We start from the raw sequence: 18,273 nt of genomic DNA on the forward strand, positions 1-18,273 counted from the left end.
ATTTCCAAACATTTTAAAAATTTATAAATCCAAAATATGGTTTTAAAAAAAAAAAAAAAAGCTCACAAAAATGTTATACCGAAATGGGTGCTCTTTATACCACTTCCTCTTGTTTTTCCAAACACAATTCTTGAAGATGAAATGGTTGATACTAGCCAGTTTGGTTTTATGTTGTACTTAAACCTTTTCATTTCTCTGGTTCTTTAAAGATTGCCTGGTGGTAGTGTGACAACTTAGAGAAGTTATTATAGTCTAGAACTACTACTTTTTGTAAAGGAAGGATGTGTGCTTTTTACAGTATAACTGGCTTTTTATTTGTCTTGTGCAAACCTAATATTCTTCCAGTATGTTAGTGGCACAGCTACAGACCTTTAGCCAACATCAAGCGTGTAGATTGGCTTTAGTAAAGGCATTGAAAAATGCAATGCAACTCTGCTGTTAAATACTTTGAAAACAATCTTTGAACAAAAATATTAAACATAAAAGGTGAAAAAGTGCAGAAGAAGGTGAGAAGCAAACTTAATTAAGGATGTGCTCAGGCTGTATCTGAATAAAAAGCAGATTTGTTGAGAAGGGTAAAGGAAATGACCCCGATGCCGCATGGTCTTAATATTCTGTTTAAAGCAGTAGATGGATCCAGGCACAGGATGCACTTTATTTTGGACTTTATGATGTCTACATTCAACTGGAGTAAGAAGCAGAGCAACACACAAGTCCAAAATATCATTCTGCACTGCTCTGCCCCAAAAGCCGCTTTAATACATATAACATTCTGATATAGTAGCTAAAGATTGCATTAGACAAGCTAAAGAGCATGAAGCATTCATGCAATAGGAGAGGAATAGCCATAGAAGTTAAAAAAAGAGAAAAGAATACAAACACAGGAGACTAAAGAGTAAAAAGAGCAACCAATCAGAGGCAAAAAAGGGACAGAAACAGCAACATCTTAACAATTCTCACAGATAACTTGAGGAACTATACAGAGTAACAGCTGACAAAAATGAAGCATTTTGGTTTTGAAGCAGTGTAATTCCTATGGTCTTTTTCCCCCTATGGTTATTTGTCATGAGACAAGTATTTTGCTACTGTGAGGAATTAGCTGATACCAAACCAACTCTTTTGTCTCTTAAACAAAATTACATAGGCTTAACAATCAACAAACTTGTAGGTATACACACAAGCAATATTTGCACTCAGAAATGTAAACAAAAGTTATGAGAAAATAAACCTTTAAGCCATTTACCTTGGCAGGTTGTATAATGGTGCCATTCTGAAACATGCAACAACAGCCCGTTTGCGTTGTTTTGACAGGAGTTTGTGCCAAACAGCTTTCTTTGATCTCAGTGGTTGTTCAACCTGTGGGAAAATGTCTTCTAGTACATACAATGGAAACTCTTCAACTTTTATTCAAAACTTTCTTTTTAGCTAGTGGTTAATGTAGATAGCAAATTAGAAAATGTTACAAACGCTCCCCATCATCTGAAAAAAAATGTTCTTTTGGGGGTTTATTTTGGGTTTTTTTTGTTTTTAAATTAGTTAGAAAAAATACTGGGGCTCTTATAAATAGCACCTCTCAGTTTATACAGAAAAGCTCAAGATGCCAGAGTATCTCATGCGTGGGACTCCTTGGTAAAATTTTAAAATGGTTCTTTTGTCTAACTATGCATATTCAATTGTTCATGGGAACCAATTTCTGTGCTATATCACTTGTGAATGAAATGGATTAACTTTATGTGGGAAGAGTACAAATGCCTTTTTGTATTTAAATTGTATCATTTGAATGAACAGGCAACCTATTCAAAAGTTGCTACGGCATCCTCAGGTGCCGAAACAGGAGACGGGCTAAAACCAGTATATTAAAAATAAGTGCACATGCAAACATCTCTTCCTAAAATTACAGAATTTTCAGCTACTGAATGGTGATGATTTGTATACTATACTTCTTGTGACTGTTCACAAAGTTTTGCAGAGGCAAATACATCCTGAGTTTTCCCTGAAGCTAAATTGTGGCACTTCAACAGGCTACATTAAAAACTTTGCATGTATACACATCTGTATGTGTGTGTGTGCGCATGCACGCATGCACAAAAATAATTTTTATCTGAAAACTTTAATAATGACACTCACTGAAGTCAAAATAATCTCTACAAGGAAAAATCTCATGCTACTTTAAAACAAACACAGTATAGACATTTAACTTTTTACCTGTTCCAGATGATACAGAGCAGCTGATATCCTCTGCACACGTTCCACATTTCTCTCAGGGTCAGTGGGTTCATCACTTTTCAAAATGTCTTTGTACAGATTTAACTGCCATTTCACAGCTGGATCATCAGACTGAAAACCAACATATTTCGTACGTAAGCTGCTGAATGAAGATACTGAATTTGATTACCACCACTATTATTCTCATAGTATAATAAATAATGTTATAGATACTCCCACTTAATCTGTCCCCTTTTAGTCAAAATTAACATCTGCTAGCTGCTCAGAAAAATGGTATTAGATTCTGTGTATTGTTGGGTAACTGAACTCAATTCTTAAGCAAGGTTCTGTATTTTTATTTCATGACACCAAATAAAGCGCCCTGGGACTGACACCAAATAAAGCACCCTGGGACTTCTGTATCCCATTTAACTGCATTAAAAATAAGGAAGCACATTTAGTACTGGGACTGAGTTTAACTCCTTGAAGGACTTCTGTACCGACAGTTGGAAAGCTGTTTTATGGAGTGTATAAAAGACAGCTGGAATTTCAGTATGTAAAGAGTTACAGCCAAAGGTTTGGGGTTTTTTTTGCAAGACAGAAATAGAAAAACCACATTAGAATTGCTTAGTGTGTCCAATTTAAATTTATGTAAACAGAAATTTATAGCTACCAGACAGTTATCTCCCATGAGAGATAAATGAGTTACTCTTATTATGTTCAAAGACTGTATCCAAACTTCTAAATTATTTATTATTTACAAAACGATGGAGATTCCATTTTGGTATCACCTTTGACAGTGTATTCAGCATATAAATAGTAGGAACATAAGTGTGCTTGTAAAACTCTTAAGTGTTAAGATGACACAAGCTTTTCTTATTTTATCACAGTTAATTTAAAATGCATATATTCTTAGAAATACTATTTAATCATTAGTGCAAGTTAAGTTCAAGAAAAGAAGCTGAAATACTGTATTTTAATTTTATTTTCTTCTTGGATCGATTTGATTTTAAGTAATTATAGCTTTAAAACTACCAATATCTCAATTCTTTACACTTGTCCCATTCTATAGGACTTCCTGACACTTGAAAATACCAGCCAAAGCTACAAATAAACTAATTATTGTCATGAAAAAATGATGAAGAAAAATGTTAAAATGGCAATTTTTCTAATAGCTTTTCACATTCTTGTGTTTTTTATGTATCACGATAAACAATTGTGACTTCTGTGTTTTAAAAGTGCACATCAATATCTTTAAGGCAGATTTTTTAATATTACCTTTTCCTGCAAATGCAAGTTGTTACGTAAATGTTCTTTGACTTCATCATCAGTGTCCCTCTGTAGAAAGGTAGAAGCATTTTTCAATTCAGATTATCAGTCATCTCATAAGAACATGTACAACATAGAACAGCTTATTAATTTAATATTGAAACTTAACCTCTTTTGTTTTCAAAGTATGTAAGTTAGCAGAAGGGCATGGGACAAAGGCTTTCTTTAATTTTGACCACAAAACAAGGATTAAACTTTGAAGGGAATTACAGCTAACTAACAGTATTTCAGTATTTGGTCCAAATGAATATGCATATGTAAAAATGTACATTGTATACAAATGGAAAATGACATGGAAATGATGGCAGCTGTCCATACACACCACTTTTTCTTATGAAAGCACAATTAGCAGCTATAATTGCTTGCAATACATTGATATATTTAATTATATTGACTGCTTAGATATCTATTCCTCAAAGTTCAGTTTATAAAGTTCTGCTTATTTTGCATTAAAAACTATTACAAAGTATACACTTACATGGCTGTATCTAGTCTTAGCCAAAGAGATGAGCTCTTGATCTCCAGGAGTACACATATTCAAACCAATAGGAAGCATCTTTTTAAGTGCAGCTACAATCAAGGATGTTTGTATGGAGTACAAATCCCCTCTACGTTTTGATTTCTTTCTCTCCTGATCTTGTCCTCCAGACTATAATTAAAATAATAGAAAAGTAAATGACTGTAATTCTCTGATCACACACTTTTCCAACATGCTCTTCCCCTAACGGTCCAAGGAAACTATCTTCCTGAGGTAGTACAATGAATTAAAAATTCTACATTAGGGGAAGGGTGTACAGACTTGAGCGGGAAATGTAAATGAAAACTTTTGGTGCGCGCCAATACAGAAATTGCAAGAACAGTAATATTTTAATAGCAGTAACATACTTTTGTGTGCATTCATACATACGAATCTAATTATATTTTCTGGATCTTACCTTTCAAATCAGAAACAACCCTGAAATTAAAAGCTGAGTCAGTCTCGGGGGACACTATTAGTTCTCAATGTTACAGAGACAAATTCAGGATGTTTACATTTTTGTTAGGAACTTACATAAAGATAGTTATCCAGGGTCTGAATGAATGAATATTGTCTGATTTGTCTCAGCTGAAAAATACCAGTATCTAAAAGGCTTTGATTCAATGCAATAAAATGCCAATGAATTAGTGTCTCTGGGGAAAGCACTGCCCTTTGGCTTTGGTTAATATAAGTAACTCTGGGATGAAAAATTAAGTAAGTCTTTTGCATCTTTGGAGATCATGAGCAATAGGAAAAGGAAAACAAAAGAGACAGAGAAGTAAACAGCACAACAGAATAACATCTTCCCTATCTTCTTACAACAGACGCTGTACAACAATATTTCACATACAACTTTTCATTTATGAGACAGTGAACCAAAATCTTCAGAACAGACCCATATATTTAATGAACATATGGTAAACAACAACATAAAAATAGCCCAGTTCTGAATTCTGTACCTAGATTAAACTCCTACTATACTCAAGGGGAGTTTTGCCTAGGTAAGATTTCAGGACTAGGCCTCCAGGCTTATACAACACTACAAAATAGCAAATGCTTGCATTTAACCCTCCACATCCTTTTCCCTCTGTCAATTAAGTTTTACTGACTACTGTTTTTATAATACATTGTGTAGTTCCACATAAGGATACCGCAGAATCCATTGCAATTCATTATTTACCAATTATTGCCACACTATTATCACAGTAATCACTGGAAGAAAAAAAAGCAGCCATACATATTCTACTCAGTGGTAAATTTTGGCAAATTCTGTCTTCTAGATGGTGAATGTCTGTGTATGTAGCTGGTGTTGAGCATTTGCAGGTCAGAGGGAACACACAATGGATGTGGCTTCCTTTCTTAAGGAACTAACAATTGCAAGAGAGTACTTTGCCTCAAAGCTTTGCTTTTGGAAGTGCCTTAGAAATAGCAGTGATGTAATGGCTATAATAATGACATTATTTGTACTCTACATTGATAGCAGACAAACAGATCCCACAATGTATCACTGTATTCCAGTGGCGTCACTATGCATCTTAAATAAGGAATAACAAAATATATACTATATATATTAAAAAAAAAAAAAGGGAAAGAAGGGGAGATACTGGTTTACTTTTCTGCATCTTTATGCTTGAGGACATTTTACACATCCAATTTTCTTTATTTTGAGATTAATAACTAGGTATGAACGAGATACGTGAACCTTAAAACCTGAACATTTTTAAAACATGAAAAGAAGATCCATTCTGCCTTTGCCATCAAATTCTGCTGTCTGTGAATTCACAACTCCTGCTGATAAATGTATAAGTAGAGTCACAGACAGAAATCTAAATGACAATAAAATTATGTCTCTTTCAGTTCTAATATGCAGCTATATGAGAAAACACAATACCTTCATTTCATATGTAAAGAGCATTAAATTGGATATATTTTGCCTAAATAATTAACTGTGCTAAAAGGATCTCAACAAGAAAAATGATATAATCTGGCTGCCTAACAGCACATAATGATCTTACTTGTCTGAGGATTTAAATGCAGAAATGGACATTTCTTCAACAAACATACACAGAAAAAGAATTACAGATTCTCCAGTAGATTCGTAATAATTAAATATACAATCAAAAAGAAGAAAGAATTTATTTATACTAAAAAAAAATCAACTATAAACTGGTTAAGATGATGGAATTAATATTTTAATTATTTCCAATCCTCCTTAAACCTTCAATTCTCTGAGATTATAATGACAGCATTCATTAAATCCTACTCTATATACCTGGGGAAGTTTGACAATAGCAAAGCATGAAATCAGGTCTATTAGTTTAACACAACTGCTCATGTATTAACTTATGCATCCAATTTAATTAATTAAAAACTCTTCACAGCATCATGTGTGCTTCTCAGCACACAGGGTGAAGGGAAAGATGAAAGGGTTTTATGCTCCATTTTGCTGTTCATTCTGCTTCATCAATGAAGAACACACCATAGGTCAAAAAGTACTCATCTATATTAGAAATTCATATTTAAAAAAGATAATATGAATGATGCAAAGGAAGGCGAACTATGGTTCACTGGAGACAAAGAAAGCTTTGAAGACATTAAATACATAAAAGAAACAAGGATTATTCAAAAGCTTTGTCATACCTCACATCTTTAGTAAAGATCATTTTAATTTTGGAAAAAGGTAGGATTTGAACTCTGTATCTTATTTAAACTTATTGGTTCTAATACAATCTTCTATTCATCTACAGACAGGGTATAGCACATTTCTCCCATATATTTTTCTTGAATATCATAAGCCAAATACATGTTTCTGATGACTCTATTTAGGTATTGCTTTTACAATGCCTGCTTCAATATATTAGCAAAAGAATCAGAATGCAGAAAGACAGCAGAGGCAGAACGTACATCTAAAATAATTACAAAAGGTAACTTTACTACATTTTCACATTAAGCAAAATGTCAGAGTGCCAAAGGGAATTTCAGCTGCTCTGGTCAAATACTGCCACTTTAACTCGAAGAAAATTTATAGTAGGTGGAACCTGGGCCTTCACTTTGTGACGCCACTGCTATGAACAATGGAAAGAATGCTTGGAGCCTGATCATCTCTAAATCTAAAACAAAGACACATCATGCACTTTGACCTGTACCTTTACTTGCATGGCCTGTATGAAAGAAAAATAAAGGGGAAAAAACATAAGTAAAAGAGATGAAAAGATGATAATTTTACAAGTTAGTAATAAACTTAGCTTTATCAGAACAATAAAAATATAAGTTTGTAGCTAAAACAAGACTGTAAGTGTACAATCAAATGAGATCTTAGTGAAATAATTTTTATTATCTTAATCCTTATTAAATGATTGAACTTCTGAATTTATCTGTCGCTGTTCAGCACTACCATTTGTTGCTTCGGCACATAAGGAAGTACATGTAGTAAGTAAGCACATCAATATACTAATTACTGCATCTTTTCCCAATATTGTTAAAAGGAAGAAGGTGTCTGGAACTCTGGATAGTCCAATAATGAAAAATATTCACATTTGCACCAAAATAACTCTTTCTACCTCTTTTCCCCACCAAAATATGATTGAGAAAAATTATGTTTGGAAGTGGAAATCAAACTACCACTGTGAAGATGCAGCATTTCATTTATAGATGTATTTTCCCATTGCAGAGCTCATTACTGTTTTGAAGACAGCCTGAGAGAAAACTTGACTTTAGCTCATAACTCTCAGCAGTACGCATTTTGAGAACACTATTATAAACTCAACTGTAACTCTCATACATACACAGGTTTTTTTCCCATTTATTATGTTAATACCATAAATACACCTAAATAAACATGTATTCCATAGTCAACACTGTATTATCATTGTGTTAGGCAATCTTAAGAAGATAACAACAAAATCATGTAGTTATGGTAAAATGGCAAAAAAATTCAACTGTTACTCAAAAGAATCCTTGACCAGGCACAGGAAAATATTATAGAAAGCTGTTGGTTAAAAACAAACAGAAAAAAACATAAACACAAACCAGCCCCCCCTTCTTTGATAGCTCTAATAGTAACTTTGTTTTCTTGTGATACTTGAATTAGCCTCAAAATGTTGAAGCCAAGCTATTATTAAAATCTCTTTTTGTATCCTTCCTACTATATATTACATAGTGAAGAAAACCAGCTGCAAGTTAAGAAAGACTGAAAGACTAATCATCAAATTAAGTGTTAAGCATCTTAGAATCTTCAATACCTTACTCAGACAAATAGCAAATTTTAATTGAAAATTTCAATTGTGTGAAATATGTAGATGCTGCACAGACATGGCTCAGCAGATATACACTGAAGGTAAGTGAGGACAAAACTTTAGTTATATTTCATTTCTTAGAGATGACCATAAAAATAATCCACTCATGATTTACCATAGTATATCTAAAAGAAATGTATTCTATGCAATTGAAATAGTCTCAAAGAAGAGATCTAAAATTCTTGCAGAAACATGAAATCCTCTAATTATTGTAAATTTGCAAATAATATGTATTACATATTACAAATGGGCACAAACCACAATGTTGTTTCATAATACAAACTTGGATTTCATGACCGCCTCAAACTTTTATAATAGGTCTATCCAAATGCTTTTAGATACAAAAAAATTAATGAGGCCCAGTCAAATAAAACTTCAGTAGGATATGCAAGTGTTTAACAACTGAGGTTATATGTCCAGCCACACATTCATTTAGATTCCAAAACTTACACAGAAAAATTGCCCACATATGTATTACACATTTATTATGTACATGTGAATGTATATGTTTAGTCTTTTATACCAATTAGCTGTAAAACACAATAGGACATCGTTGCATCTTAATCAAAATGCTATTTTATCAACAAACCTATGAAGGATTCAAAAATAACAGATTAGCGGAGTTGAATGTGTTTAAATTCTCCATTTCAACACTTCTATCACAAATCTGTTATTTCAATGCAATCTAAATTACCAGTCTCTCTCAGACTGAAAGTTCTCTAACTTACCATTCCCCTCCGAGCAATCTGCTGCCATTTTTTTAGAAAAGAAAAATTAAAAGACTTGCTCAGCTGTTAATACATTTATTTGAGAAAATATTAACAAAGTTAATATTGTATAATTAAAATACAATAGGTACTTACTCAATTTATTGATTGTAATGATGAATCATTTGTTACCACTGCTATTAGCTACCAATAAATAATGTAATCCTAATCCTTCATCCTCTGCATATTTTTTTTCTGCATATGGCATGTAAAGATATAGAACCTTCCATACATGATATATCACACCTTACACACTAGTACTATCACAGTATCTTGTATCTTAGGAAAAATACTAAGTCTCTGCTGTAAGACAGACAGTTGTCTAACACAGTCCGAGATCGGCATGGGGCCTTACTCCTTTAAGAGACCCTGAATTGGGCCAACTGTTAATAGTCAATGTTCATATTCACAGTTATCTATACATTCTCATGCTTGATAAATACTGGATATGATTGCTTCCACTAAAAATAATGTGACTAAAGAGGAACTGGTGATAAAGAGGAAAGTGCTAATTATTCTGTTAGCACACTACTTCCTGAGATGAATGTTAACATTAAAGCAAGGAATTATAAAAATAATGTTCCCTAATGTAATGTCCTCTACTGATTATTCTCTGAGGATATAAATAAGTACCAAATCTTGTAAGAAACCCTGAAATTCAGTTACTTAGAGAATTTCTTGTTTATTCTAAACTATGCAGTCTTAAAAAAAAATTATTCAGATCTAAAGGTATGCTTTAATGAATGCACTGGTTTTAGACACTTACATTATATATTATGAAATGTTATCAATTTCCTGCTTAGAAACCATATATAGAAAACCAATACAACACTTCTAAAAGATGCTTCATGTATTGTATCATGGTATTTAAGTCATCATGAAGCAAATGCCTATCTAAATGATCAACTGTTCTGCAATCACTCCTGCAGGTATGGTACCATATTAATAAACTATTCAGTCATGAACAATACAGTGTTTTATTTCTTCCTATATTAGCAACAACCATGCAGAGTCTCCTTGAACACTATGATTTGATATTACTATGCTTACAAAAAATTATATGTATATAAAAAAATTTATACTGTACTGTATACCCATATGAAGAAAAGCACATTTACATATGCAACTACATCCCTGTTATGTATAAATATATTTATGCAAATAATTATACATAATATATCTGTATATTTAAATATACACAACAAGCATTTGAAAATGCAATCTCAAGACCAAACTCTTTCAAATTTGGGTCATATAGATTCTTGATGCTAAATTCCTGTGATTTTATCCAAATCGGAGCAGTATGAGGGATACCTATTCTTAATTTTGTAAAGATTTGTTTTGTCATTCCTGCCATGCCAGACTGACTAAAATATGACACTAACAGTTTACATCATAGTTTTCTATTATCAATACTGCAGTGAGACACATTTTAGATTAAATGTGAATCACCTGATTTTAATCTATCATGTTTTAAAAAAACCTACACCTAATTGCTGGCTCCTCAGGCCAATTCTAATGTATAAATGTTGAAGTATACGTATTAAATGTATGTGTAGTGATTGCCATATGATAAAAGTATAGAGCTACGTGTTAGACTCTGTTATTGTGCAATTGATCGCCAAATAGCCTGGACTGTGCCCACTATTCATCTCGCTAATGAGGATAATACAAACATTTCAATTCTATCACACAGTTTCAAGGAGCTGCATCTTGAAAACAAGAAAACACATTAAAAATTTCCTTTTCTCCAAATATGGAATTCTCTATAAAGTTTGAATTGTTGTTCAGTGCCAGTCATGAACTAATGACAAGCAGAAAATCTGTTCTTTTTGCTTGTAAACTTTCCAATATCAGGGTTTGGCTTAACCAAGTTACAGAACTTAAAAAAATATTATAGAAAAGAAGCAAACATTTTTTAAGAGAATTAAGAAATGTAATGGCACATTTTATCTGACTCGTTATTGTCTAAAGTTGGACTTACAGTAGCTAGGTTACAGACAATCAAAATATAGTGAAATACAAAACAATAAACCCCGCCATTTCTCTGGAACACTTTCAAAATACGATTACTCCAAACACATTACAAATATGAATAAAACAACGGGTTCTTTGCTACATTTACCAACACTAATTTGGAGTTAGACTTCAACTGGCTTTAGTTGAGTAAGGCAATCTTCCTCAGCTAATGTCAAAGCAGCATATTTTACCTTAACAACATGCACTTTCTCTATTATACAGGTGACAAATGTACTTTCCAGCCATCATGTCAGCATCTTGTCATATTGAAAATGAGCAAAAAAGAAATGAATGTGGTTATTAATAAAAAACAAGAAAAACAGTGCACATGTGGCATGCTATATGTGAATAAAGAGGTATATGCAGACAGCATTCCTCCATCGAAGTTGACATTCACAAAAAAAGATGAGGCAACCAATGTTTCTTCACTTGCTTTTATCAAATAGTCTACCTTTTTTTTTCCCCTGAAAGATCAACAACCCATATTATATATTGCAACTCATATTCTCTTATATGTGTATCGTTTTCAGATCAAGACCTCTATTTTAATCTTGTGTCTTTGACTACGTAGCAGACATTTAGTAAGTAACTCTAAGGTACATAGCCTATATTTTGCATAGTAGTTGTCATGTCTATCATCAAGAAGCAAAACTATTTTTTGTTTCTTCTACCAGCACAGCAGCTGCAATCTGATTTTCAGAGCCTTCTTACAACACACTAGACAAATGCTGAAGATTTAACTGACCTACAAACTTTTATTAACTTAACCCACAAACTTAACTTACTTTAGACATCTTGCTCTTGGTGTCTCCTGTTAAAAATGCCAAATTGTTGATTTCATTCTGAATCACAAAATTTTGTTCTTCTCTTTTGAAATTCTAAAGATGAAAAAAAAAATCATCAGAAGTTTAATTCATCTGCATGTACCACATTTATATTTAAATATAGAATGACATGGAAGAAAAAGTATACATCTTATCTTACATGTGATTTACACCACAGGATAAAAACTTCAGCTACCATTCGAAAGAGTTCATCAGAATCTGCATCTGGTTTCTTTAGCCAATTGGCTCTAATTGCAAAAACAAGAGAAATTTAAAATAAGACATTTAAAATAAGACAACCGAATATAACAATCTCTATTTAATAGATCAGGTTACATTTGTATAGTTAATCTTGGAATTTAATGAGTTTTCCATGACCATGTTTAGAGACACCATTTTTCATGGCAGTTTAACTCGTCTCTAACAAAACTCCTAGTTCTTGGCTACTTATTTCTGCCTGCTCCTCCTCCCCATAGTGCCAACACATGTTTTTGTGCCTATTCTGTGAACCAGACTAGAAAACAGACCTGGCTGAAAAGCGAAACTCTTTCTCCAAGTATTTCTCTATTTCTTTTTTTTTTTTTTCCCCATAATAAAACTTTGTTATCAAAACTTTGTGTTGATCCAAAAGAGAACACTATAATGGGAAGGGGAGGAAGAGTACAGGGAAATGAATGAGTGGGTAGAGCTATAAGGACTGACTGCTTCACTTGGTTTATTTTTGTAATCCAGGAACTAATACAACTTCAGTCTGGGTCTGTCTGCACAAGGATGCTCAAAAAACTTGGGCAAATGAAGTAACAGACACAGCCCTCTTAAATGTCTCAAATTAAAATGCATTAATATGACCGTACATAAAGTGGGCACCTGACAGCAGACATGGAAGGAATTACTATGTTATAACTTATGCTCATTAACTCTGTCTTTCTAGTTGTATTTTTCCACAGCCCAGTTAAATTTGTGGTTTTTAAAAATTTAAAGTGTTTCCTGGTCTGACACAGTAAAGCCTTGAGTTCATTTAGAAAAAGCAAATATTTCTCAGTGTAAAATGGTTCTCAGCATAAATGATCATGCATGCAGTGAAAATGCTCCTAACTAGCCTAATATGTACTAACACCTAAAAAATGTAAGTGGACAATGATTGTGTACAGAAGAACAATGTTTTTAAGGATAGGATTAAGATACTGTAGATACTGAGATACTATAGATACTTCAGATACTCTTCTGAAAAGCACCTTGGGGTCATGTTCTGGGACAAAGGAAAGGGAAAGTGTAGGCACAGAATAATCCTTCAGTAAATGGTTGAGGAGAAAAACTTCTGATAATTCCAAAGGCAATACACTGTTGTCCAAAATATTTTTATTTCCGTCTTAAAAAAAACAACACAAAAGATTAACATCTCTGTGGTATTATCTACAAATAGACTGATTCAATTGAGGCAAAATAGTTTTTCACCCCTTCATTAACAGTTAAGGGTTTTAGCCATTTTTTAATTTTTGAAAGGCATATTCATTTTTAATGTCATTGGGCTGCGGTAGCATATATAACAAGTCTCGTCAGTATATGTGTTCTCAATGATAATAGTGCAGTTACAATACAACCAAATAAGCCAAATGCATGTGAGAAAAAGGTGTGGATTCAAGGTACATCATTCTATAAGTTAAGAATCTTAAAATACTCAGGATCTGATTCTCAGCATAACATCAAATGCATTGTGTTCCTTCTCATTATCTGATCATAGACTCCAGTACATTAACTAATAAATATGAGTTTAATTATTAGTTTTTATTTACCTGTTGTTGTCTACATAACGTATCAACATTGGATAGAAGGCGTAAAGGTCTCTACAAAGAACAGCAAACTCATCGAGAATGAGTAGCTCAGCTTCTTGGGTGTCAGTTTTACTATCTGCTCTCAGTTGCTCCTCTTCCATCACGATCTTTATAGCTTTCTTCTTCAATTTCTCCAGTGTTGGAATAAAGTGAGTTTTGAGCAGATCAGGCCTGGCTTTGCTGATGATGGGTTGAGCATAAACTATACATAAAAATATAGATAATCCTACCATTAATGCACAATTGATGTTTTTCATCATATTAACATGAACTCTGCAGTTCTAGAAAACATAAAGGTCATAGTGCTTCACATACTTCTGGAGCATCATAAATTTATTAATAACACTATGAATATAGCTTTGTAACAACTGTGTATTGAGAGATTAAAAGCTAGTTGCTGGGAATTCAGATTGTAAGTATTTCAGTCTTAGTCAATTAAACTACCATGGTTTTGGCAAGTCACATGTCTCTAACTTAGAACCTAAACAAAGTAGGGATTGAGACAAAGTCCTCACAAAAATACTGTTGGGGTTTTTTTTTGTGTGTGGTTTGTTTTCTATACAATGTCAGAAAATAGTCAGAAGACAGTGTTCTGGAAGAATTCCTTTAGCTCTTTTGCCTTGGGCAAGCTAAAATGCAGAGAATGAATGACTAACTCAAGATCATAGATCTATTTTGTACAAGCATTAGTGATAAAATGCAGACCACCTGAGTCAAAAATCCTTGCAAGAACCACACTAGTATATTATCTCCTTATTTAGATAAGCAGCCACTACAAAACTGCAAGCAGTGGTCTCTACAATTAAGCAGCAAATTTTTTACTGAATTTTAATGGAATCCTTATTATTATTAAAGACCTTCCAGTATTTAAAATAATACTGAAAACCCAGTACCAATGGGGCATTAAAATTTAGCAGGAAATTATTACCTTTACATAGATTTTCTTGAACCACCTTATTGTATATTATATTCTTACACTGTTTAAGATGAATGATAAAATTTGGGAACAGTAAATTTCTTTAGCTAGCTAGCTACTAAATGTTACAGGACATTCTGAGAAATCTTTCTGCTCATTTAATAGCTGGCACAGTTACTCAGGCAAAGCAACTAATTCTGAACTTGGGTTACTCCTGGGATTATTTCACCATATACACTTTCTTTCCCTTTTGCCCTGGTATTTCATGAACAGAATTCACAGGACTTATAACCTCTGTTGCAATACTCAGTTCTTAGGTGTCTTGAAAATCAATGGAATTCACAACTCCAAATTAAATGCTAAGGCTCTTATACAGTGCATAGAGAAGGTAAGATTTGCAAAATCCATTATGTTGTATAGAAAGATCTCTGCTTACAGTGATGTTACAATGTGCATAAAAATAATAATAATAAAATTTTTAAAATTAAAATATCTTTCTCTTATTGCTACTTATCTACTCTTTATCTTTCTTTCCTGCTGTTTTTAATTACAATTTATTATTATTATATCACTGGGTAATACGGTAAGGTGTAGCAAAGAAACTAAATATTATTAGGTACAATTACTCTTTTAAAATATTTACAGTACCTGCAATTCTTTTCATCCAAGATGCTTCATCTATTCCCAGATTGTTGTTAATGATTTTCAGAATGTTTCCAAGAATAATGCTCAGATGCTCAGATGTTATCATTGTACAGCAAGGCCCAGCACTTTGAGGAACACTCTCAGACCCTCTTTCCCACCAGTAGGATAAGTAGTTGCATAGCATGGGTAAGATAACCTCAATTACATGAGGCATTTCAGTATACCTTGCTCCAGACTCTGCTAAATCATTAATTTCCTTTATTAGTCCATCCAACTGAGGGATCTCTGGACACATCTCTTCTACTGTATCAGGCATACCTAAAACTGCAAGTAAGGGTAGAAAAGCAAAAGATTAATTAACAAAATAAAAGAGAACATCTACATTCATCTATGTTTAAACTCTAAATACAAATAACATTGTCACTCAGGTTTTTTTCTGTCACCATTTTGGGCAGACATAACTACAGTAAGACTTCGGGGTATACACAGGTCTCTCATCTCATAAATTATGTCTTTCTGATGTGCATACAGCACTGATGTAGACAATAGCTGCCATAAAGGTACGGCTTTATCATAAGGTGTCCTGCAATTATCTGGTGAGTAGCCCAACTATGTAAAAGTGCAGAACTGAAAGCTTATATCAATATTGGATAAACTCTGGCCATTGTTTCCATAATAATTCACAACTTTCACATCAATTTGCAAAAGATTAAATCCACCTCAGCGAAAAAGAAACAAACAGCCCAAAATTAAGGGTGAGATTAAAATTAAACTGTACCTAGTTCATGAACTCTGCACATCTATCTCTCAACAAAAATGCCAGGAAAGAATTCCGGTTGTCAGAGGCTTGTATTAGAAACTCAAGGGTGCTTATTCAGCAGTTAACAACCCATCATAATCTAATGCCAGTCACTCCAGCAAAATTCTTCTTCCGCCAGTACTGCTTCTATAAAGTAGAGCTGACAGGAAGGGAGGGCTACCACAAGCTTTTCCATAACTGCTTTTATATGGAAAAACTTATGAAGCGTATGGAATTGATCTACCTACATTTTTTGTTGTTGTTGTTTAAAGGAACAATGATTTTGGCAGGTAGTGACTCTTACACAGATCAATGAGGAAAATACTGAAATACTTTAAGATATAAGAGTCCATCAAGAGTAAGTCGGGAGAGAAGCAAGTGAAGAAAATCTATGTAGAAGAACTCATGCTCCTTTGATTAAGTTTTCATGGAATCAAAGCCATATTCTGTCAGGAGTTCCCTATACCAAACTGCATTGGAGTACTGGTAAGACAACAAAAGATATAGATAATTTTCCTGTTCACATAAATAAGACATTACACCTCTTGCATGTTGCTGGTAAGAACACAATTGTACAATTTGCTAAAAATTTTTGTAATGTAGATATGATCTTCGACTAAGCTTCAAATATTACAGTATGCAGTTTCAGAAAAGAATTCAAACACCATGTTCAGAAAAATACCAAATATGGTAGGAGAAAGGGAACAATATTAACACAGTCTCAACAAAGCACAGCAAGGCTAAAATGACAAGTAATGAAAGAGCAATAGTAGGAGTTCTCTACTGAGGCATACATTTGGGTTTTTTTCATTATTACAATTTCTTTCTATTACTATTAGTTAGAGAGGAGCAAACAATTTTTTTTTTTTTTTCATGAGGAACAGTACTTACTTGCTCTTTCTCTTGCACTTTTTGTGTTGAAGACAGACAATGGGTTGTAATGATTAAGAGAAGGTTCAAGGAATGCTACTGGAATGGCTGCTGCAAGAGATGCTAAGCACTCACCAAGCGCGGGACGCTGCCTGTATATGAGAGACATTAAAAGTTACCTGAGAGGAAAAGTCTTACTAGGCTTTCAATGTGTAGCATGCATTATAAAGCAGCATTAACATTTACTGCTGATTTAGTTTATCTTTTTAATACATTAGGAACTATTTGACAATTTTGAAAAATTGTATTTCTCACATGAACAAAATTACTCGAAATTACAGTGGTATAAGAAAGAGTTTTTAAAAAAAACCTCCACCAAGTATTGTATATTAAACGTAAATTGCTCAACAGTGCAACTGTGTGACTACAAACTATAGAAAACATGTCTAGAATATGCACAAAGAATAGATTAGTAACTGTATATTCTTATTATACCTTCGGTTTTCTTAAACAAGGAACAAATGCATATAATCAATAGGAATTTGTTTTGGCAGTCATACCCTTTTCAAGACTTCACTTCCTTTCTGTGTGTATGTAAATATATATATTTATTTTGCTTCACACATTATACCATTTACATAGTCAAATGATGAGAAACACTACTGCTACTTATCAAAGACCAGTTTCATGACATTATGGCATTCTGCGTGGTGTGTTCTGAAAAGGGCAATTCTGCATTCCCACACACAATGTTCCCATGTTCCTGTTTGTCTGTTCTGTGCTAGCACTAAAACTCAGATACCATCTTGATAAGCTGGATGAAGGAACTGGTCCAGCTAAAAATAAACCTCACCATAAAAGCAAAACGAACCAAGCCAAACCAACAGCAACAAAACATGCTCATCATCTGCCTGCATAAACACTATTTACCAGTGTCCTGGTTTGAGCTGGGATAGAGTTAATTTTCTTGCTAGTAGCTGGTACAATGCTGTGTTTTGGATTTAGGATGAGAATAATGTTCATAACACACCAATGTTTTAGTTGTTGCTAAGTAGTGCTTACACTAGTCAAGGACTTTTCTGCTTCCCACGCTCTGCCGACTGAGGGCTCTTCCCATGCTCTACCTAGGAGCGGCTGAGGGAACTGGGACTGTTAAAAATGTCTTTCCTGAAAGAGTGGTTAAACATTGGAACAGGCTGCCCAGGAAGTGGTTGAGTCCCCATCCCTGGAAGCATTTAAAAGACGTGTAGATGTT

General features: G+C 33.5%; 1 protein-coding gene across 5 annotated transcripts in view; it reads right to left on the reverse strand.

The window, feature by feature from the left end:
* The window catches only part of RYR3 (ryanodine receptor 3), a 282,481-nt gene that overhangs the window by 44,051 nt on the left and 220,157 nt on the right, over positions 1-18,273 (reverse strand). For all 5 annotated transcript variants that reach the window (XM_009283662.2, XM_009283665.2, XM_009283664.2 and 2 more), the window contains 9 exons: positions 17,040-17,170; positions 15,353-15,673; positions 13,750-13,990; positions 12,117-12,204; positions 11,918-12,010; positions 4,013-4,183; positions 3,484-3,543; positions 2,206-2,337; positions 1,244-1,356 (listed from right to left, as the gene is read on the reverse strand). In XM_009283662.2, coding sequence (XP_009281937.1) covers positions 1,244-1,356; positions 2,206-2,337; positions 3,484-3,543; positions 4,013-4,183; positions 11,918-12,010; positions 12,117-12,204; positions 13,750-13,990; positions 15,353-15,673; positions 17,040-17,170 — 1,350 coding nt within the window. The remainder of the gene's footprint in view (positions 1-1,243; positions 1,357-2,205; positions 2,338-3,483; positions 3,544-4,012; positions 4,184-11,917; positions 12,011-12,116; positions 12,205-13,749; positions 13,991-15,352; positions 15,674-17,039; positions 17,171-18,273) is intronic.

Source organism: Aptenodytes forsteri, unplaced genomic scaffold, assembly GCF_000699145.1.
Source record: "Aptenodytes forsteri isolate BGI_AS27 unplaced genomic scaffold, ASM69914v1 Scaffold342, whole genome shotgun sequence".
Taxonomy (NCBI): Eukaryota; Metazoa; Chordata; class Aves; order Sphenisciformes; family Spheniscidae; genus Aptenodytes; species Aptenodytes forsteri.